Genomic DNA, 23,628 nt, shown 5'->3' with positions numbered 1-23,628 from the left:
GCCGTATCAGTGATGGGTGGTAACATTTTGCTTTCATCCCAACCACATTCTCTATAAACCGGTTTGCTCAAAAAGAGATTCCAACGCTCTCATTCTCACAAAGTGGAGCATCTGGCTAGCGTGAGGAATTCCCCCAACACTTTATGATAGTTTATTTTTTCCTCTTTCTGTATCCAAGATACACGGTTTAAAGATTTTTGAGAGGGAACATTATGTTACTCCAGCAGGGTGTATGTACCCACCGTTTTCTATTTTGTCCTAGGACAGAAACACATGGAGAAGGTTGTTTCTGCCATAATTTCCTAGGAAGGAGGTGAGAGTGAAACAAATCACAAACATCGGTTATTCTTCTCTAGATTCAGACCTCAGCCAAATTCTGATTTTTCTAACTGGGTTTTTACCATGCTAAATTTGGAATCTAATACTCTATTCATAAGGTAAATTGAGCTGTGCATTTTCTTGATTTGTGAGTTATTTTTTTTTGTTACGTATCATTTCTTCTTTTATTTTCCTTGTTAAAATTTTAAATCAAAAGAATTTTAAAAACGGCTTTATTGAGGCATATTCAACATGCATATTTAAAGTATTCAATTCGATGTTCTTTTTTTTTTTTTAAGATTTAATTTATTTGACAGAGAGACACAGCGAGAGAGGGAACACAAGCAGGGGGAGTGGGAGAGGGAAAAGCAGGCTTCCTGCAGAACAGAGAACCCAATGCGGGGCTCGATCCCAGGACCCTGGGATCATGACCTGACCCGAAGGCAGACGCTTAACGACTCAGCCACCCAGGCACCCCTTCAATTCGATGTTCTGACGTATGTATACACCAGTGAAGATATCACCACACTCAAAAGAAGGAATTCATCCAGTACCCCAAAAGTCTGCTCCTACTTCTTTTTCTTAATTGAGATGTAACTGACATGCAACATTGTACCAGTTTCAGGTGTACAACATGATGATTTTATGTATGTATATATTGTGAAATGATCACCACAATAAGCCTAGCTCACATCCATCAGGCACACATAGTTACAAATTCTTTTTCTTGTTATGAGAACTTCTAAGGTCTACCCTCTTAGCAACTTTCAAGTATATGACACAGTATTTCTGACTCGAGTGTCACAGTTATACTAATGGTTGCTTTAGTGGTCACGTTCAAGCAAAAGCAGATGTCAATGAATTTGCTGCCTAAGATGGTTTCTAGAAGAGACACAATTTGATTTAGTAAGTACTACATTTTCAATCTTCCTTCAAAATTCTGATTTGTCAGGTTAAAGAAGTTCCTATCAGCTTTCTAATGATGCCCAGACAGGCTCATCAGAGTCTGTCCCTCAGAAAAAGGTGTTCTGACACCTGAAGACAGCCAAGGTGTGGGGCGCCTGGCTGGCTTGGTAGGTGGAGGGTGCAACTCTTGATCTTGGGGTTGTGAGTTCGAGCCCCACATTGGGTGTAGAGATTACTTAAAAATAATATCTTTAAGAAAAAGAAAAGACAGCCAAGGTGCATCCTGAAAGGTGACTCCAAGGACCTCTATGACAATGGACAGTGAAAGCAAGACAAGCGAGGCTCCCAGAAAAAAGAACTCACAGCTGCTCCAAATTAGCATGCCTTTTAGTTTTATATAACTTGGCAGGCTAATACCTTAATCTTGAGTTTTTCTTCTTTACCCTCTAGCACGTATCGGGAACTTCCTTAAAAGTTTTACGGGAAAATGTATATGACAAACATGCTTAAGGATACTAGTTGTCAGTACTGGTTTTATATTCATTAGGTAGAGTGGGGCGAACAAAATGTTTAGAGGGACGAAGAACTAACATACAAAGTTTTGTAAAAACCAAAACAAAACAAAACAAAGGAAAATAGCAGGACTCTTCCATCTGGACAAACAAGGGATCCAAGGGAAAATAATTAAAGCATAAAATTATGTGGTATTTCTTTTTTAAATTTTATTTTTCAAGTTGGGGTAAAATATGCATAATATTCAATTTAGCATTTTAACGATTTTTGAAGTGTACAGCTCAGCGGCATTAAGCACACCCACACTGTGCTGCAACCATCACCACACTCTCCTTAGGAACCAGCTCGGACTCACTCTGTGTAAGACAGGGTGGGGGAACTAAAGTGAGCTGACCGTCCAGGCCTGCAGAGTATCAAAGCCTTTCATTTGCAGCATCCTGAGAAAACTCTGAGCTGAGTTTCTTGGGCTGGACTTGAAACACATGGCAGGGGCAGGGAGTGTGGGTCTTCTGTCTAGGCCACATCTGGTGAGAAACACTCAAGTGTCTCCTCCATTCACTCAGGGCTCATGAGCCACTACTGAGCAATCAGGTTACCACTGCATGGTGATTTCCCTCCCTTTCCTCTCTCAGCAATAATGCCCAGAGCAGAATGGTCTGGACACGCAAGACAGAATACATGGAGATCCCAGGACAACACACCCGTTCTACAACCATCTCCTATGTTCGCCACACTTTGTTCCACTGTGATTCCCTGCAGCAGCACAGCAAAGAGCTTCAGGGTCTGCGGCATCTATATTGCGGCCAGAACACTGAGCGATCAGAACCTTTGTAGACACTGCTCCCTGGGTCTGGCAACTGCCTTCGCCTCAGCAGCAGAGACCCCATCCCCTGGGCTCTTCAGCTCCCCGACGGACGAGTCACTGTGGCTCTCAGTTTTCCGCAACACACTAGACTTCAAAGAATGAAAGCCCCTCTCAGGGGGGGGGGTTGACCAAACAAGGACAAAAGAGCCCATCTGATAGCAGCAGAAGAGTCCACGGAGTGAGAGCAGACCAACAGGCCTTGGGCAGAAGACTGAGCCTGAGGAAGAAGCAGGCAGGAGGAAGCTCGGGAGGAAGGCGGGTGCTTCTCCTGCTGCTGGGCTCCAGGAGCCCTCCATCCCTTCCCCGACGGGTCCTGGCTCTTGGTCTCTCCATTGGGTAGAGGAGGACACAGGCCAGCACTGAAGGAGGACTAAGTAAAGAGAGACAGTGAGGATGACCCACCGAGTTAATGCAGTCCCCACTTCCAAATCTGACAGCCCAGGCAGCACCTGTCAGACACTGCAGGCACGCGTTTCACATGCTCAGGTAAGTACAACCACCGTCCGCTTTAGACACCTACATGTGACCTTTCATTTTTAAAAATTTTATTTATTTATATATTTACTTACTTACTTAAGGTGGGGGAGGGCAGAGGGAGAGGGAGAAAGAGACTCTTTAGCAGGCTGCATGCCCCTGCGGAGCCAACGTGGGGCTCGATCTCAGGACCCTGAGATCATGACCTGAGCCGAAATCAAGAGTTGGGTGCTCAACCAACGGAGCCACCCACAGGCCCCTAAATGTGACCTTCTCTTAAGGGACCTGATCCTTTTCTCTTACTCCTCTGAACCCACAAAGCAGGGATGAAGGGGAAGAATAGAGTGTTCTGGCATCATCCGCACTGTTCTGTCCTGGAGCCAAGTCCACATTCACATCCCTCACAAGAGGGAACGAGTCTCTTGGCTGCAGAGCAGAGCAACTTTATTAGCTGGGCTGCAGGCTTTGTCTCTCTCTGCCTCGTGCCTTAGCTGCCCTGAATTTGGGTATTAACATAAAGGCCTTTTTCATTTGTTCATATTCCCACGGTCGGCCGTCTTGGGACGACTCTGATGTCATACGTTTCTCTCTATAGTCCATTCTTTCTTCATACCATGAGCAAACAGGCTCACTGGTTTCCTAAACACACGATTATGTCCCATGTGCCAAGCTGCACTGACCTTAACTTCTGGCCTCAGGTGGTTCTAGCTACAGGTGCACTATCCCAGGGCTTTCGCCAGACTTCTTGGCCACCAGCTCAACAGCAGGAGCAAACCTCAATTTAGATGAGGTCCTGCAGCCTGAAGACAGACAAGTCTGGTGCATTTCACACGCCAGTCTTGCAAAATGAAGGGCTCTGCATCCAAGGCAGTGCATGCTCTCGGGGAGGTGGTGGGGGCGGGGGGCAGGAAACCAAACGACCCAGGGCACCGCGTGAGCCGAGCGCAGCAAAATCATGATTGGTGTGACTTCCATCCATGCTCGGAGGGGAAAGGAGGCACCTCAAATCAAATGCTTCTGCGGCCAGTAAGGAACACAAAGATCACAAAAGGGGAAAAGGGCAGTTGGCGATTTTGAAATCACATCTCCTCAGCTGCCACCGTTGAGTAAGCAAGTGCTGTGCATGAGGATGCCCTGAAGGGGGGTGCGGAAGGCGCCCTGTAATCCTGTGAGGGCGGCATGCTTTGGCAAAGAGAAGCAGCAAGTTCACAGGGCTGCTCAGTGAACAAAAAGGTTGTAATCAAGGAGGGTATATCAAGGGCTTCATCTATCCTCCCGGGAAGCACCTCTGTGCAGGGCCGATCCTATCGTTTCTGCCGGCCTTTGGCTCCGCACCGCACACCACGAGCTCGGGGCCGGCCCACTGCTCAGACTGCCCGCATGGCTGGGCCGGCAGTGAGAGTCTATTTGGTGCCTCTAGGTATGGACCCAGTCTTCCTGACAATCTTGACATAAAGAGAGGTTCTCCAACTCAATATGGGAGGACCCTATGCCTTCCAGTGACCACCGCTCATGATGAGACCCCATGGAAAACGACAGTCGAAAATTCAGTAAGGGTTTTAATTTCCTTTTCTAAGTTTTACCTTCTGTTCAGTGAAGAAGAAAGACTTCGAGTGTTACTATTGCGCCATTCTGTGATAAAGCAGGAGTAATTACTAGGAAGGAAACGATATTATAAGGAGAGGTAAGTTATAAATTATTTTAATGATCTGTTTGCGGGGGGGGGTGGGATAGTGGTTCATCTCCCTTGACTTTCCCCCTCATCCCCTCCCCCTCCCCACCAAAAATTCAAAAAGCAAGCAAATAAATAGAAATTCCTCAGAGGAGAGATAAAAGAAGAAAAATGCTTTTATGCCCAGGAGCTGTCCACCCCTGGAAAAAAACAACAGCACAGGCATAAAAAGGCTATTTTTACATTTTGGAAAACCACACAAGATGCAGACTATATGAGCCTAGAGTCCCTATAAGATTAACTGTACCGTACTCCCATCCAGTCTGGTTGCGAGCTTTAATTTCAAAGCCCCCACTACCAGCTTATGGCAAATCCATGCTCTACCTTCTAAGATTTTTTTCCGTTCTTCCTCTTTAAAACTGAATGCCATCCAATTAAAAAAAGAGAGAGAGAGAGAGAGAGAGAGAAACTGGCTTACTTCAAACAACCTATAAATATTTTATACTATGTTAAGGGAAACCTCAAATAACACAAAACTATCAAAATGTTGCCACAGTTATGTAATCAATGATTTAATAAGCTCAAAAGAGAAATAACTACAAACAAGTACACATCACAGCTCTGGGTTGAGGAGGACAGGGTTTTAATTTACAATACAGTGCTGTGTTTTAAAAACACACCACTCTCATTTCCACGCTTCCCCCTCTGGACTTACCCATCAAGCTCAGTTGCTAAGGAACTGGCATATACTAGAGATCGGATATCTTCTTTGTAAACTTGGTGCGGCAGGTATGTCCCAAGTGCATTTTCTTTTCCACCTTCTCATTTGGATTTTGGATAGGGAAAGCACTCTAGTTCTATTTTTAACCATATTCTCTCATTTTGTGTCCCGGGAAGTGATGTAACCCATTCAGAATCCCCAAAGCAAAGGACTTTCCCCTCCTACAATGTTGGCGATACATAGATAGTTTATAAAACTATTTATTGAAATAAATAAAACCATTTGCACAGGAAATTATTACAGGTTATCAGGCGATATATTCGATGGAGGGAGGGAAGATAGGCTTAATAGCAATATTGTTTGCTATTGGATTAATATTACTTCAGTGTTACTTTCTGCTCGGGTCCCATGCTGTGACATGTCATATAATACTGTCCCTGCTGTGACAGAATATGGAGCATTAAAAGCTTGTTGGTTTGGCTGCAGCCCATTCTCACCACAAAAAGTCCAGAGTGCATAATGCTCTTTACTAGGAGTCAACAGCTAACATGGTAAGCGCTTCTGGCCACGGTCGCTCTGCACATCGGGGTCTGTCCAGGCTCACCCCAACTGTAGTTGTGCAGGGTGACTCCTTTGCCCCAGATGGAGATGCATACTTGCCAATCAGACAAGACTGGCATCCTTTAAGAGACTGCTTTGATGGTCATCTGGATGTGTACCCCTACAGGGAAGCTTGTCTTGGGGGACTTTCAGGGCTAAAGGTGAGGGCCATTAACTAGGAGTGGCCCGCGGGGTGGGGGACTCCCCAGCATCCTTCCCCACCTGCTGGGTTAAGACCGCCTCCCTAGGCAGCACCCCGTAGTACTCAAATCACCCTGACTTCTTCCCTCAGGTGAAAACACCTCACACAAAAGGGCATGTTTTGGCGTGTTTCCTTTCACCAGAAAATGCTTCTCATCCCAAACACAAGAATAATTGTTTCTCAGGGTAGTCAGCCTCACAGGCATCTACGCGAAGACCAGTCGGCGAACCCGAGTATCAAGTCCATGCCGCTGGTCACTCCCTCCCTGACGTGGGGCCAGCTTCGACATCTGCGAGGAGTGGCTTTCCCCTCCGGGTGGGGAAGGGAGGCCACTCTGGTCGCGCACACTCACGCGTCCTTCTGGTCCCGCCGCAGACCTGAGCTGAGCTGAGCTCTTTGCCAGGCGGCACGCACAGGAACAAGTGCAGCCAACTCAGTCTGCCAGCCCTCCATGTAGAGGGACACACGTGCTCCAGCTGATAAAAGATGTGGGCCCTAGGCGCTGACCTTGAGCTCATCACCTGTGTTCTGTGGCTTAAGGTTTCAAGCAAGGGGTCATTCACTTCATCCATTTACTTCACCCCAGCCCGTCTTGAGGCTCCCCCTGTGCTGAGTGCTGTGGGAAAGGGAGCCCTGCCTCGGGGCTTTGCGGCAAGGTGGGGACACAGATGTGGCACCACCAAGATGCCAGGAGGCACGGGACGCAGGAGCCCCGGGGCCTCCAGGAAGGGTGGACTGCTGCCATGAATGAAAAGGCAAGAGACTCATCACTGCGGCCATCCAGGCAACCTAATCTGAAATTAATGAATGCTTGAAAGGGAAAAATTATCCTTAAAAAAAGACACCTGATTATGAAAAGGTGCTGAAAAGCAGAGGAAGCTCCAATGTCTGCCCGAAGGTACAGCCAATGAAAGCCCAGGGAGCCCACACTGAGGTTTTTTTTTTTTTAACCCGATGATTAGATTTTAAGAAAGTAATACTCGGCTGCATAGACAAGGAGGCGGGGCTACAGGGCACGCGGGGCAGTTCAGAGGCAGGCAGCGAGGCTGGGGTGAAAGCGGGCAGGTCATTTTGGCAAGGCGGAGCCCTATGATATGAATGCTGAGGGAAGAACAGAGCCATGTATGCAAGCCAGAACCCGGGGGACTGGGGTGGACCCTGCCGGTGACACTCAACTCTGCTAAGCTTGTGCCGGGACCCTAGCTCGTGCTGAAAGGCAGCACCCATGTTCACTAGGCAGAGTGAGCCCTCAGACAGGGACTGGGGAGGAGGCTGAGGACACAGAGATCCCCGGAGCAGAGGAGGCGGTCCCCGGGCTGTGCACGCAGGAACCCGCTAGGCTCTCAGCAGATCGGAGCCCTGCCACTTCTCTGCTCTCCAGGTCTGTTTTCTGTAACTCCAACATTGGACTCCATACTCCTTGGGGCTCCACAGGACCCAGGGCTGGGAAGGAAGGTGGAGCTCAGCTCCAAGAGGGGAATGAGGGCGGCCGGGGCCAGTGGGCTCTATGGCCAAGCACGGCCTCTACAGACAGACGTCCGCTGGCGGTGGCCTCCCTTCTCCTTCCGGGCAGGGTTAGCCTATGTGCCTCTGGGCTGTGGATCAACTATCACATTTAATGAGAACATATTTTACAAGCTGTGAAGTCCTCTGCAAAAATGAAGTGTACACCAGGCAAGGGAAGGGCAATGTTCATTTTGTTGCCTCCTGAAATAAGGTTATTTACTTTGGCTGAACTAAAAAGAAAAAAAAAAGGGTTAAGTATTTGTCTCTCCATGTAATCTAAGGCATTCGATTTGTCTTACATTGGAGATGACATGGCTGATTCTCAAAAAGAAAAAAAAAATCTGGATATAATATATAATTAGAGATATTCATTTTACAATATGGATGGTCCAATTCCAGAAAATATCTTCACTTCCCCAAATTCTCATTCATCTACATTCTGAGCTTCCTAGTGGCTTGTGGGTCTCTTCCTAGGAAATGCTGCCTTTGCATTATTTTTCGAGAAGATGTCAAAGGAATGCAAGCACAGGTAAGCCTAAATCCATAGGTACAGGTAGGTGTTACAAAATTTTACTCACTAGAAAACACAGCAAGCTACTGTAATCACAGCTGATGAGTCACGTGCATCCAGAAGATGCTTTTATTTTCTTATTTACTCTAATGACTGACGTATAATTGATGTACAATATTTTATTGGTTTCATGTGAAATGCAGTGATTCCACGTTGGTATACACTGTGAACTGATCACCAGAAGGCTAGTTACCATCTGCCACCAGACAGTTAATTAAATAGTACTGACTATATCTCCCATGCTTTGATTTTAAGTTAACCTGACATCCATGGTGGGGGGCACCCACCTCCCCCTCTCCCAGCCATGACCTTTCTTACATTGTTATCAAACCAACTGTTCTTAAAGTTAATTAAGACAAATGATGTTTTTCAACATTACTGCTTTCCCCAATTCCTACTATTCTAACCGCATGGTTTTCTACTAGTCCTAGCTGCAGATATATAATATTTTAATAACACTAAGGATTAAATTACTTTGGTGGAATGGCCTGGAAACCCAGCCACAATTCATAATATTTCTATAGCAAAATGTATTCTAACTGTATTTTGTGAATTATAAACAGACTGTAAGCTCTAGACAATACTAAAAAACAGATAAACAAACATAAAGCCATAACAGGAACCCCTCTAAGGTTAGTCCACTCCCTACTGTTTACCCAGCAGACATTTAATATACAGAAAGAGCAAACCAGGGAGCCTCATCAAATTTAATTCCAGATAGCATTCTCTGCTGTCACCAGGCACCTGGTGCAAATGTAATCTTATCCTTAGCACAGCACCATGATGATGCAGACAAATCTCCTTCCCCCAAAGTCCTCATGGACTCCAACGCCAAACATTCAGAAATGTTGAATTTTCCCCCTCACTATTTCATTAAGGCAAGTGGCTGAGAACGGACTGTATTATAATAGAGCATTTTTTTACATGTTGAAGGAAAGATGAATATTCATAGCATTTGCATCGAGGTAAAAATGCCAACAGCTCTCACTTATAAAGGATGTAACCAAGCTGTCCCGGGAAGGGAAGGAGAAGGGAGGGAAGAAAAAAGGGAGGGAAAGGGAAAGGGAGGAAGGGGGAGAGAGACACACAGAGACAGACAGACAGAAGGCTATACAGAGACAAAGTATTTTTGTAGCTCCCACCATTACCCATATTTTGTATTCTCTCTCAGGCAAGCGATTTCAAACATTTCACTAAACTTATTAACAAATAAACATGATTGCGATGGAACTTGTTCTCTTCACTCCAAACCAGCTCTTGTAATGTTTGATGGCATCATCATCCGGTGGCCCTCTCCCACCCCATCTCGTCTGTGGCCAAGCCCACGGGATTCTAGAAGGTGTTTCCTTCAGGTTCTCCCTCCCCGCCCCAGCCCTATTCTAGGCCACCTCTCTGATGGCTTCCTTGCCGCTGGTCTCACCTCCCTCTAATTCATTAGCCCTGCTGAAACCAAAATTATCTTTCAGATATGCAAATCCAAGCACACCACACCCCTCCCAGGAACCCTTCAAAGTTTCCCACTGCTCTCAGGATCAAGGCCAAACTGGAACGTTGCCGGTCTGGGCTCTGCTCTCCCTGTGGTCCTACCCCTGCACCCTCCTGGTCTGGTTCCCTGTTCAAGTCATAGGAAGCATCGGTCATTCCTCACCTGGAATTCCCCTGCTTTTCCTCAGAATAGGGACGCACTATCCACTTTAGGTCTCAGCTCAATCAGAAAGCTTCCCTGACCTTTAAAGGTAAAGATTCCTCTTATAAGATTGCAGAGGAGACCATCCCAGAGGAGAGCACATTCTGTGGAAAGTGCCTGCCTGTCTGCTTACCCTATGGGATGATCACTGCACAGCCAAGGACTGTGGCCATGCTTTTCCTTATTCTGTTCTCTGTGACGAGCACTGTGCCCGGGACATAGTAGGTATCCAAGAAACACTGGCTGAATGAACACATTCATGAACACTCTTGCCCTCTGTGTTCCATATTCCCCATTATTTAATAGGGAAAACACTCGGAAACAGTACAGTAAGCACCTGGAGAAACAGGTTACAACTTTCGGCTCATGAAGCACCCACCGTACTTTAGCTTAGTAAACACCTTGGTGGGTCACTGCCATAACTGTCAACAAAACTGAGCAAGGCCTGGTCCCACTTGTAAGTCTGAGTTAGAGAAGGGGGTCAGTGGGCTATGTAGCCATTCTCCTCCAAGTCTGTGAAAAACAGTAGCCTGTAATTCAAAGTAAATGTAATCTATCATTTCAAAAAGCCCATGTTATCTAAATCCCAGTAATTCAACTAAAAAAATAAATAAATAAAAAACTACGGAGAAAATCCAGCACTAAGCGTCTTTTCCGCAAAGTGGGGGACAAAAAAAAGCAACAACAGTATTGCTGGCACACATGCTGTAAAATCCAAGTGTTTCCAGCATCAGCCTTCAGCATGCTTCTGTCTTGTCCTAACCCAGCTGGCTCTGGGTTAAGAAATCCCCTACTACAAGTCACTGAATCAGTATCAGGAAAAGTCAGCTAGTCAAAGACTATAAAAATAAACAGCTGTAGCAGCAGCATGCCAGCCTCAAAGTCTTAGCAATAGTCCCCCCCACCCCCCCACATGCCGCGCTTCATACTTTTCAAAGCACTTTTGTGTCCAGACTCTGTTTGGTCTACACTCCAAACGAAGGTATGCAAACCCTTTCTCCCTGTTTGACAGTTGGGAAGGCTGAAGCCCACAGAGGTCAAGGTTTTTGCTCCAGGTCATAGAGCCAGCGGGTACAGGGATGGAGGGAAAATCCAGGGATCCTGTCAGGAGTGGGTGTCCTTTCTCTCAACCTTGCTGTGGCTGGCTTGTGGCACTACCAGAAACTACTGGGCAGACGTAATGGGGGAAGAAACAGGAAGCCACAGGAACTCAGTGCGCCTCCGAATGATTGTGAGCCATTTCCCCTCTCTGCTCTCCAAGGTAGACTTGAAATAGCCAGGAGACCAGGTTAAATAGGAGAGGCCATGGTCAGGGTGGTAGGAGAGAACACTTTCTCTTCCAGTTCTCCTAAATATCACTAGCTCTGCATTTCCCTAGAACTCGGTCAACACAAATATTCTCCTCTGAGACTAAGCAGGAGCCCTCAGTCCCAGGAGCCTGGCTGCTTCTCTGAGGGGCTGAATGACACAGGGCACAGCTATTCATTCAATCCCTTCATCTCTGAAATGGAAAGGTGAACCCTCCATGGTGCATGCCAGGTGCCTGAGGGCAGGGCCTGGCATCTAGAAAGGTAATTTCTTCTCCTCTCCCAGGTGTTCACCTGGGAAGTTTTAGGAAGCACACTTCTTGAGCATCACTGAACTCATCACAAAAGCACTTCTTGGGGCGCCTGGGTGGCTCAGTCGGTTAAGTGTCTGACTCTTGATTTTGGCTCAGGTCATGATCTCAGGGGTGTGGGATCAAGTCCCGTTTTGGGCTCCCTGCTCAGAGGGGAGTCTGCTTGAGATTCTCTCTCTCCCTCTGCCCCTCCCCTCCAAGCATTCTCTGTCTCTCAAATAAATAAATCTTAAAAAAAAAAAAAAAAAAAAAAGCACTTCTCTCTGCTTTGAAAGCTGCCAGGACAGGTATTTTCCCAAAGGTATGCAAGTAAAGCCTACACAATCCTCCCCCCCCCCCCCACTTCTGTCTAACCCCCTGCAGAGTAGGGATTTGGTCCAAAACCTGCCCACTGAAAAGAATGAGAGTCTTCCAACAGTTTGAAAAGTGTTGCATTATGAAAAACTGAACTGATCTCTCAGCATTAAACAAAATGCTTTTAATAAAAGAAATCATTTGAAGGAGCTGGGCACCATGTGGCTTTGAGAGAACTCCCATGGAGATTCCTGGAGGTGGGAGCCACTGGACTGGGAAACAGCATCTAGGCAGGGCCTGCCTGCTAGGGGCCAGGGACACGCACATTCACATGTGGCACCTGCAGGGGCAAACTGGAACTTTCTGCAGAAGCCTGGAAAGCGGGCACACGTACGCGAGTATTTCTAGTATTAATCCAAGGAAATAATCAGATGTGTGCAAAGATTTCTGTACCAAAAAAGGTTGCCAACCATTATTCATGATAGAACAAAACAGAACCAACTTGAACATCTAACTGCAAGGGAATAAATTATGGCATATCTATGTGAGAGAACATGAGGAAGCTATTAATCATCACATGTTAGATGAATACTTAAAGGGAAACTGGTTATGATAGCAAATGGAAAGAGGTTACAATTTTGTTTTTAAAATATGTGCCAAAAAAATAAATAAATAAAAGGAGGCGGGAAGAACACGTGGTAAAATGAGCTACAACCGCTATCTCTGGTGCTGGGTTTGCACGGGATTCTTAGTTTCTTCAAAAATTTATTGATTTCCCTCCCTTTTACAGTGAAAATGAATGTAACTAGAATAAAATTAATATGTGTTTTTCTTTTTTTTTAAGAAGACCAATCCTCTTCAAAAGCCACAGGCTTTCCCGGCAGCTTTTGATGTTAATTGAAACTTTTTTTTTTATTTTGATAAAATATATCTAACATAAAAAATATCATTTTTGCTATTTTTAAGTATACAGCCCAGTGGCATTAAGTACATTCACATTACTGTGCAACCATCATCACGGGCCATCTCCAGAACATTGTCATCCGAAACTGAAACTGAACCCATTAAACCCTAACTCCCCCTTGCTCCCTCCCCCTAAACCCTGGCAACCACGATACCACTTTCTGCCTAGGAGTCTGACATTCTAGGCACCGCATCTAAAGTGGGATTATACCTTAGTTGTCCTTTTGTGTCTGGCTTCTTTTACTTAGCATGTCTTCAGGGTTCACCTATGTGGTGGTATACATCACGATCCCATCCCTTGCTAAGGCTGAGGAAGAATCCATTGTATGTGTCTACCACATTTTGTTCTGTTACCTTTTAAATCAGACTTTAATGTTTATCATGTCTGAACATCAAAACAATCAGCAGTTCTTATAACTGAAGGATGTATACCATCAGAAGAATTAAAAACACCAGACAGTCCAAGGAAAAAAGTTATTTTATACAGAAAACCAAATTCTCCACCTAGCTAGAACCTAGTAAAATCTACAATATCAAGCCAAAGTTTGCAAGAAGAAAGAATACCGAGTGCTACACGCTGTAATAACAATTAGTGGCCCCAAACTCAGTTATCTGGGACCAAATGCACATGTGTCATTTTGCATGAGTAATTAAAAGGGCTTGCCACACCAATCAGGATAGTGGTTGCCCCTCGGGGACCAGGGAATCTTCTGGGTCGAGGGAAATGTTCCATACCTTGGCCGGGGTGTGGGTCACACAGATATGCATTTGTCACTTGTCAAAACTCATGGACCAGTACACTTAAGACCTGTACATTTCACTGTAAGTTATATCTCGATTTTTAAAAAAGAAATGAAAAACAGGCTTGCCAGAACCCCTTCTGAAAGAAGTCACATTAAGCCTAGAAGAAACCTGAGTAAATAAGAATTCTAGAAAAACAGAGGTGGTTCTGCAGCTCAGTGCTGATACTCTGCTGCCTCTGTCTGCCTTGGGCCCTTCAGTGGGTCTCCACTGCCCCTGTGATTCCGAGCTCCTTCCTCACTGCTGAACCATGTCTCAGGACATCTGGTAAACACACGGTGGACTAACTACTCATGCCAGAGAACCTGCCCAGATTTGGTCAACAGCCCCATAGGTGTGTGGCCCAGGTGGTGTAATACCTGAAGGTATGTCCCTTTGTGTGGGAGTAGAGAGGAGATACATCTTGACTACCTGTCAGGTCGAGGTGATGCAATGCTGCAGCTAAAAAGGGAGGGGACAGGCACTGTGACCCATTTTCAAGAAAAACAAGGTCTCCAAGAGTGCACTGGGGAACCACATTCGAGTGTGAAATCTGGGGCTGAGAAGACACACTTTGACTCCCTTATTTTGGATCCAGCTGGCTGCAAGATGCCTTTCTGGTTGCTTCTCCACTGGGCTCGGCTAGACTCACGAGGAGGCAAAAGTTACCTCTTTCTCATTAAACATGGTTGTTTGTTACTCTCCTCTGCCCAGTCTGTCTTTATAAAATGTCAAAGTCAGGCCACACATGGTGGGAGGCCTCCGTGTCCCAGCCACAGCAAATATCCTGCCAGGCCATTTAAAGCACTCAGATGTGAGACAATATTTTTTTTTTTTTTTTTTTTTTTTTTGGTAATCTGCTGTTCTAGATTCTCTGCACTACCATTCCCCTCTATTAAAATGCACAGCCCAGTGGCCAACAGATCTCCGGGTTGTTTATGGAGCAGCATTCAAGAGCATACAGACTTCTTATCGTCTTCAAGGCAGCTCTGAAAGCAGAACAGGCCCACCGAAGTCACATGGCAAATCGTAAAAAGGACAGTCAGAGGCTCAGATACTTCCCCAGACTTAATGTTATATTTTTAAGAAACTGAGCAGGGATTCTGAAAAGCTTCTGGACACGGACTCATTATCACGTAGTTAAGACAGTAACCTGGAGTGACCGGCTCTCCACAGCCATAAATGCTGGCACCAGACTACTGACCCTCGAAGCTTCCGGACCCAAACCAGTCCTCTTTGGGTCTCTCACAAAATAAGCTACCTTTACTTCTCACATTCTCGGAAATCCCAGCCACTAGGCCAATGGTGGCCCCTTCCCATCCTCGGCTCACCTGGCTCCCTAGGTAAAGTCTCATTAACCTGCCAGCAGACATTCTGCTCTTCAGCCATTTCATTCCAGCTAAATGTCCCGAGGGGCCTCAGCCTCTCCTTTCCAGTCACCTTTGCAACTGCTTATCCAAGGATTCCCACTTTTGCTCTCAATTTTCTCCCAGCCTTGAGTCAGAGGGCCCCCCTGCCAGCCGTGGTCTCCGTCCAGGCAGAGAGAAACCAACGAGGCACAGGAAGTGTGCTGGTGAGCGTGTGCTTGGAGGTGGGCACAGGCGCCTCCCGCCTCCCTCCGCTCTAGGATGTGGAGCCACACACAGCCCCTCCTCCACCCTGAGGCTGGGGACAGTGAGGTCTATTGACGTCAGGAGGCGGACTGCGCATTTGCAGCGCCAAACTCATCTTTACAGAAAGGCAATCCTCTAACAGCGCCCGGCCCATCTAATGCTATCAAAATACCATAAAAAATGCAAAACCCAGCAAGGACCTGTGAGCTAACTTACACCAAAATGTACTCCCCCAACTAGAAACCCCAGGGCATTTCCTGAACCAGATGTGCAGATGGTTTCTGATAACTCCTTATCCGGGGGAGAAAATTAACCCTTGGCCTGACAAATAACCAGGTTATCACCCTTCCCAGGATGGACTTCGAGAATATTTTTGATATAAAGGAGCAATCACACAGAAGCAGCAGAAAGTTGTGATGCACAGGTCAGTTAGTTGACCAAGACAACTGTCCTCTTTGTCATTTTAAGCTCATTTACCCTTAGCACCGTGAGTGGTATTTGGTTGGAATAGCAGCTGAATGATCCCCAAACCATGGAAATAACAAATATACAACAAACAACAAGAAATCCCGAGTTTGTATGGCTTGCTATGAAGTCTGCTAATTTACCTATACTGTGACTCTATATTCACCTTTGCAGATGGGGTGCTTCCCACTTTGGTGACAAGGGCTTTTAGGGAAGAGGAGGCAAAGGGGTGACCCCAGCCAGAAGATAGCTACCTCGGGACAGTGGGCACGGCCTTACCGCTCTCCTGCATTTGCCGAGCACCTTGCTTCTGTGATCATTAACTGCACTGTGCAATTATACACATTTATATATCGGTGCCCCTCCGCTTGCAGAAGTGTTTCACGTATGTTTTCTCAACCAGGTTCAAAGTAATTTGAGGGCCGGGCCATGTCAAAGACGGCAACGCTTCCCTTGTTCAACGGTCACTTGCTTGACACTGACTCTAGAATGTCTCCAGAACAGAAACAAAATCAGCGCAGGGCAGGAAAGCAAGTGTCATGAGGTGTATATGCTTTTTCCCAAAGGAGGCCTCCAAAATGATTCAATGTTCATGTTTCATGGAATTCTCGTGTTAGTTTCTTAAGCCTGGGGCAGATCCGAAGCCAGAAATTAAAAAGTACTCATCGTGTGTTAGCTATTTTTATTATTATTTTATTACTTTTATTGTCTTGGTCAGTGTCAAACTCTTTTAAGTATTTTGACTATCACCTGTCAGCAGATATCCCTGATTGTCCAGCACAACAGGTATTTACAAGACACCAAAAAATGTTACATGGTGTTTTGCATACTGTATTTATTTAATAAGGTGTACAGATGTGCAATACGTATTTTCAGCAATGATAATTCTCGTACTAAAGAAAGAAAAAGAAAACCAATGATCTGAATTTTAAGGGATAAGCTTCAGTTATCAAAAAAAAAAAATGCACTCATGTAGGCAGCTCACATCCAGATAATGTTGCAGAAAAACAGGGTTTTCCTTATTTCTACTGTGTCTCCACAGCAACTCATAGGGTCTCGGGTGAGAAAAAATACCAGACTTTTTAAAATGTAGGCATCAGCCAACTCACTCTAGTATGAGTTTCACAGGGTTTATTTATTCCAACTCACATAGGACATTAAAGAAGAATGATTTTCCGTGTGGCGTCTCTCATCCTCCCAACCCAACATAACCTGCCCCAAGTCAGACAAGGAAGAGTAAGGAGACATGGAAACCACATTACTGAGCACTAATATACACTGGGCTTGTCACAGCTAAAAAGTGAGATGGTACCATGAACCCTATTACTCGGGACTCACGGCTTTCAAAGAATGTGATGGACTCCTAGAAAGAGACTTAGATATTGTCTTGATATATGAAGACTTTGATTATCTTTTGAAGGATATGCTTGGGAAGAAGTATTCTGACAAAGTAGTAGTTAGGCTAGTCATCAAACCAGTCAAGAAATAAATAAGTGGAGAAATCTGCCGCAGGATTATACCTCCGTGGCTCTAGAAGTAATCTACTTACCTAAGTGCATCGAAAGAGAGGTACTTTAAATGTAGATATACATCTAAAGAGAACTGGGAAACACCATGGAGAACAGAGTATCAGTTAGACTAAGGAGGTCACGGTGTCCTTGACTAAATATGGACTGCCAGAGAAGAGTGACCTCATTTTCTATGTATGAACGAGAAACTGAAATAGGTACGAAATTACGCCAGGCATAAAGCCCAAGGCAGTCAGAAAAAACACATTATCTGCTTATTACACAAGGATGCTCACTGAAACTTTATATCGCAGGAAACAAGAAACCTCAGCATTTAAACAAATCGGGGAAGAAATATTTGAAGGGGATTATGAGGTTCAGACTTCCAGTTAGAGAATAAATAAGTCATGGAGATGGAAAGCACAGCATAGGGAATATAGTCAATAATATTGTAATAACCTTGTACAGTAACAAATGGTGACCACATTTATCACAGTGAGCACTGTGTAAGGTATAGATATGTCCAATCACTATGTTGTACATCTGAAACTGATATAACATTGTATGCCAACTATTCTTCTATAATAAAAAGTAATAAAAAATAAATAAATACCATTGCAAAAAAAGTAGGTACTCGATAAGCAATAAAAGAACAAAAAAAAATAAATAGGGAAATATACAGCAAAGGGAATTACAGCATGCTTGTATAATCAAATATTATGCTGCTATTTAAAATCATACTTAAATACTTGCAAGGGATATGGGAAAAATGCCTGTGTTCTGTGAAACATATACATATCTCAATTATGATGAAAAAAATTTGGCAGGAGATATTCAAAATGTTAAAGTTTTTTTCTTCAGGGTGGAATCAGAGGTATTTTTACTTTTTCCCTCCATTTTTAAATACTTAACCAAACTTTTGACAGTTAGCGTATATTATTTTTATAATTAGAAAACAATGAATGGCATTTTGAAGTCTATTCCATTAATATTGAATAGATTGAAGGGAACTCCCCCCTTTCACCCCACGGTTGCTTGGAAACTTGGCTTGAGGTTGCCATTTCTGTCTCTAGGTACTTTGCAAAGTGGAACAAACAATGGGCAGTTTTATTATTACTTAAGGCAAGCTCGGCCTGGGGAGTCTCTTCCAACAGTGGCCAATGTCAGACACTCACCCTTTTTCATTCTTGTACCTCCTGGTCTGGGGTGGGAGGGGGGATGTATTTCTCTACTTGGTAGACAAAAAGGACATTTATTAAACTACTTTTCCTGGGCCTTTCTTTTTTTCCATTTTGTGATATTAGTAATTTGAGACCCTTATATTGTGAAAGCCTAACACTAGGATCCCTAAGTTAGAAAGGACTTAAGAATCCTATTACCCATCTTATTCTACCAATTGTCACAATCCATATACAAAGCTCTTCATTCACACATTAAAAACTTTGGGTCTTTGAATTATCGTACTGGACCCAACCAGATTCTGTGAATCATTCAGGGCAATTGGAAATACCCACAGTTATCATTTTGGGGTGAGAGAGTGAATTACCTGACACTGGGCAGAACACGTTTCTTCCTAAGTTTAGAGAACAATTTCAACCTTCTTCACTCCTTTGAAGGCTTCATAAAGGGAGTTGTATTTAACACTTTAAGCGCCATTAAGTACGCTGAAGCAAACTTCACTGATTTATTCTACATAATTTGGTGAACTTGGCTTTTAAGGAATTCAGGGACTTTGTACCAAGTTTAGTTTTAAGTAGAAATAACAGTCCTTTGGGCGCCTGGGTGGCTCAGTTGGTTAAAAGACTGCCTTCGGCTCAGGTCATGATCCTGGAGTCCTGGGATCGAGTCCCGCATCGGGCTCCCTGCTCAGCGGGGGGTCTGCTTCTCCCTCTGACCCTCTTCCCTCTCGTGCTCTCTCTCAAATAAATAAATAAAATCTTTAAGAAAAAGAAATAACAGTCCTTTGAACATGGTGACAACGTGGACATATGCAGATATTTTAAAGAAATACATTGTTCAAAATCTATTTTAGCAATTTGCAGTGCTCTAGTGATAAAGACTAAATAATTTCTAAAAATTTTATTGTGAAGTATCTGCTGCTTCTTATCTTCTCCCTCCCTTTTAACCAAAGGCAAAATAAGATACACTGTTGATTTCTCAATATGAATTATCTGTATAATTTGGTTCTTCTTCTGTGAATCTCTTGATCACAATCCCCTGGTCCTGAGAGCCCTTTTTATGATTGTCTTACCTCATAAAATTACAAAATTTGACAGCCAAGATTAAGTTTAAGCCCAGGCTGGGAATCAGAAAAGCCAGAAACTTACTCCTAAATTTCTAAGAACTCCTGGGTGGATTTCAGTGGGTGGGCCTGAGTGGGGGAGGCGCAGGGCAGAATGGCCAAGGGCCAAGCAGATGCGGGCTTGAATCCTGGCTCCGCCCCATAATACCTGCGTGATCTTGGACAAGTGACTTCACTTGCCTAAACCTCTCAGTCTTTCCTCACTTCAATCTGTAAAAATAGAGATAAAATGATAATTCTAGATATTATCATAAAGTGTACCATGCACCTACAGGGTTCTACAAACATTCTTTTAGTTTCTGCAATAATGGATTGATTCTCGTTGCTCCCTATGATGCTTTTTAATATTAAAAAGCAGGTTGTTCTATGCCATATAGCTTTTCTCCCCCACGTAGGACTCAACCCTCCCTCGTCCCCCCAAATTACTCCCACTGCCAAAATTTAAAATGTGATAATAGGTTTTGTTAGTCTTGTTAGAATAATAAGATAATATTTGGGTTTCCTCCCTGACTGAGCCATAAAATTATAGGGAAATCTATACACAACTGAATGTTCATATGTCAGGAGGTTCTGGATGAATCATTGCAGGCTTCTTCCTAGCCCCTCCCCCACATGCACTGACAGCTCTGAGATAATTTATGAATATGTAATTCTTTTACACAATCACATATGTGCTATTTATTCAAATTTCAATGGAATCCTGTATATAGCTGGATTTCCATTTTAAAAGTTCTATCCACATTTTGTACAGAAACAGCAAACTGAGACGTTTATAACCATAAAAAAACCTCATCTTTTACTATCTTTTGTTCTTGACAAGTCAGAAACTTAAAAGTTAATGAGATGTTTTATTTTTTAATTTTGCATTTTGCATTTCTTGATCATCTCCAGGGCATGGGACCCAAGGGCTGCTTTGACCTTTGACCTCCGCACTCCTTTGTTACCCCTCTACTTTAAGATGAATAAATTATTGAAATATGAAGGATTGTTCACTCAAGGCATGGTGTAATACACCTGCCCACTCTGAAAGAATGGTAGAGATCTACACGTGTCCATCTGTCTTAAAACATGATTAAAAACCCCTGTCAAGAGCAGAATATTTTCTGAAGTCTAAAATAGACCTACTTTTGCAAATAGGTTCATTTTCCTCCTCTCTGTTGTGTTTTAAGGCAGTTGGGGTAAAATGCACTTCTATTCTTACCCACATGTGACCAGGTCACTCTTCAACTCCTACTGTAATTCTTTTCCTTCAGTGTAAGGAAATGTAAGTTCTGTCCCCCTACCCTTGTACTATTTTGCAAAACAATTATCATCTGATACCAGATGGCAAAAGAAGGTTCTGGAAACATCAATTCCTTCCCCACCCCTTCCCCCCTAACTCTGACAAACTATCTCTACCACCAGGCAGCGTATAACCTCATAAACACACTGGCACTTAAGGGATAAGGGCCTCAAACAACACTTGTTGATAAAACTTCTGTGCAAAGAGACAACTCTTCTAGTACTTTGCTTACGTCAGCTATGATAATTAGCAATGTTAAAAGGTTAGCAATGTCTCAAGGATGCGTTTGCATTATTAGACCTACCAGGATAAACCAAATGTATAAACCAAATGTTTCTTATGTCTAGCCTCCCTTTTGTGACCTCAGCAGATCCTTTCCCTTACACTAAAACCAAATCCTTAGTTATATCTGCCTGGTATTATATCAAGGCAAATGTGAGGCAATACTATGGTATGTTTCAGGTTGTTTAATTACGACAAAGAATACTCTCACCTTCACTAGTTATCCCATATAATTTTCTTTCTCTTTCTTTCTCTCTCTCGCTCTCGCATATGCGCTGCCACACACACACACACACACACACACACACACACACACTACAACAGTTCTGGGGTACGGGATCAGGTGAGCAGCCCCCGGCTTTCTGACAACCTTTGGGGTAGCTCCACGAAAATAAGCCTTAAAATAGTAAAAGGGGCAGGTGAACATACAGCACTTGACTCATCTAAAATGTGCAGGGCAGTGTAGTAAATTCAGATCCTAGACCCTTTCCACGGAATATAGGAAACACCCCAAGTCACCAGTGGATTAGGAAAGAAGGGAAGGTGGGCAGGAAGGAGGTGGAGCAGCAGAGAAGCCCTTGGGGGACCCTAGTGAGCAACGTGGCAACAGAAAAAATATAATAGTTCACCAAAGGAAATTAATTGGCTTACCAGACAAAGGTCTCTAGAAACTATACTATCTTGTGAACACTTCTTGGCAAGACAATTTGAAGTAAAAAGCAGCCTACAATGTGGGCTAAGCATTAGTGAGCTTATAGACTTACATCAATCAAAAGTTCTGAGTACAGAGAGACAAATCCAAGCAGATATTCATCAAACGGAGCAAACAAACCCCCTTCTGAAAGTGGGTTTTTAAAAACTGAAAGTGCACCAACATAGGTGCATTTTCTATACAAAAATTCTTTTTAGTCTCTCGACTTAAAGGCAAAGAAATAAGGTACTACGGTACCAGGAGTGAGGCTCATCACACGCCGGGGCTGGTTCCCACACCTGCCCGTCAAGGTGGCAGGCCACTGCCCCCCACTCCCATCCCCTTCCTGGCCTTCAAATGCAGCTGCATCCCGCTGGAGGCTCTGCGAAAACGGTTCCCACAGGCAAAGTGCAGAGTACCAGTGCCCCGCTGCTGGAGAGTCTGCAGCGCCGGGGATTTGCAATGACGCCACATGGCAAGAAATGGGGGAAAACATGAAAAAGAAACAGACGAGAAGGCAACAAACAAAAATGTGCTCCCCTTCTTTAGTGGACCAAAAGAAAAAAAAAGAGAGAGAGAGAGAGAGACCCCAAACTAGAGATGGCCAACGGTTGGCTTATCAGGACGCATTTGGGCACCCGTAATTCATACCTGGGCAAAAAAAAAAAAAGAAAATTAGAAGTACCTGGAAAATCAACTTGGACACATTCTAATACAAAATCTCCCCATCATCGCCATCACCATCACCACCAACACCGGATAAATAAAAACCAAGCACTTGAGCTATTAGCAACTACATTTTACTTACAGACCTGAGGTTTACATAATAACAAATTACATAATACTCCTGCTGTGCACTAAAAACCCTTCTATAGGTGAAGCTTTAAACCCTCTGGTCTTTTAACATTTTCCAGAGAGAGCTGGAAAAGTCTGCTGAATAATTGGGGGGAGGGGGAAATGGAGTGCTGGAAAAGTCATCCTTGACAAGCTGCAAGCCCAACCAAATGTTCCAGGATAAAAAGGGACTGGGAGCAGGTGACTCCCCGCTGCTCTCATCCCCTGGCGCCCGGGTGTCTAAGGCCAAGGCAGAGCGAGCCGGGCGCGGGGCGCAGGGCGCGGGGTTCAGGGAGGAACTGCCCGGGCCGGGCGGGGGACGGGGGGCGCGGCCGGGGCTTACCTGCTCCCCGAAGTCGATGGCTATGTTGGTGATGCCCAGGGGCACCAGGAACCGGATCAGGGGCCAGTAGTGAGTGAGCGCCGGGAATTTCACCATAGTCCCCTCCGTGGGCTGACCCCACACACATCTGCCGCCGCGAGGGGACTCTGCCAGGAGGCGCGGGGCGAGTGGGCCGAGCGGGGGCGCGGGCGGACCGCGGCCGGGTCCGGCGGGGCCTCGGGGCGGCGGCGGCTCCTCCTCGCGGCTGCGGCGCCCTCGCCAAGCGCGGCTGCTCTAGCAGGAGATCCGCAAGCTCAAGTCCATCCCTGCTGCCCTCCCACACAACAAAGATCTGCCGGGAAAAAAAAGAGGAGGGACGGCGGCGGCGGCGGCGGCGGCGGCAGCAGTAGGTTCTGCTGACAGCGGCTCCATTATAAGCGCTCTGGGGCCCGGAAATAAATAAATAACCGCGCGCACGAGGCGCCGCCGCCGCCGCCGCCGCCGCTGTGCGGAGGAAATCAGGGGCGGGCGCGGAGGCGCGGACACCGCCGGCGGCCCCGGGGGCGGGCGGGCGGGCGGGCGGCGGGCTGGGGAGGGGCCGGGCAGGCCGGGCGGGCGGCGCCCTCCTTCCCTCCGCCG

General features: G+C 45.2%; 1 protein-coding gene across 1 annotated transcript in view; it reads right to left on the bottom strand.

Moving 5' to 3' along the window:
- ANKH (ANKH inorganic pyrophosphate transport regulator) overlaps positions 1-23,428 on the bottom strand; it is a 130,200-nt gene extending 106,772 nt beyond the window's left edge. Inside the window, exon 1 of the mRNA XM_028098067.2 lies at positions 23,011-23,428. Coding sequence (XP_027953868.1) covers positions 23,011-23,106 — 96 coding nt within the window. The 5' untranslated portion in view covers positions 23,107-23,428. The remainder of the gene's footprint in view (positions 1-23,010) is intronic.
- Positions 23,429-23,628: the final 200 nt, after the last annotated feature.

The sequence above is a fragment of the Eumetopias jubatus genome, unplaced genomic scaffold (assembly GCF_037043125.1).
Source record: "Eumetopias jubatus isolate StellerSeaLion01/CBP00866 unplaced genomic scaffold, mEumJub1_p1.0 scaffold_5, whole genome shotgun sequence".
Taxonomy (NCBI): Eukaryota; Metazoa; Chordata; class Mammalia; order Carnivora; family Otariidae; genus Eumetopias; species Eumetopias jubatus.
This window is presented reverse-complemented; position numbering and strand designations above follow the sequence as displayed.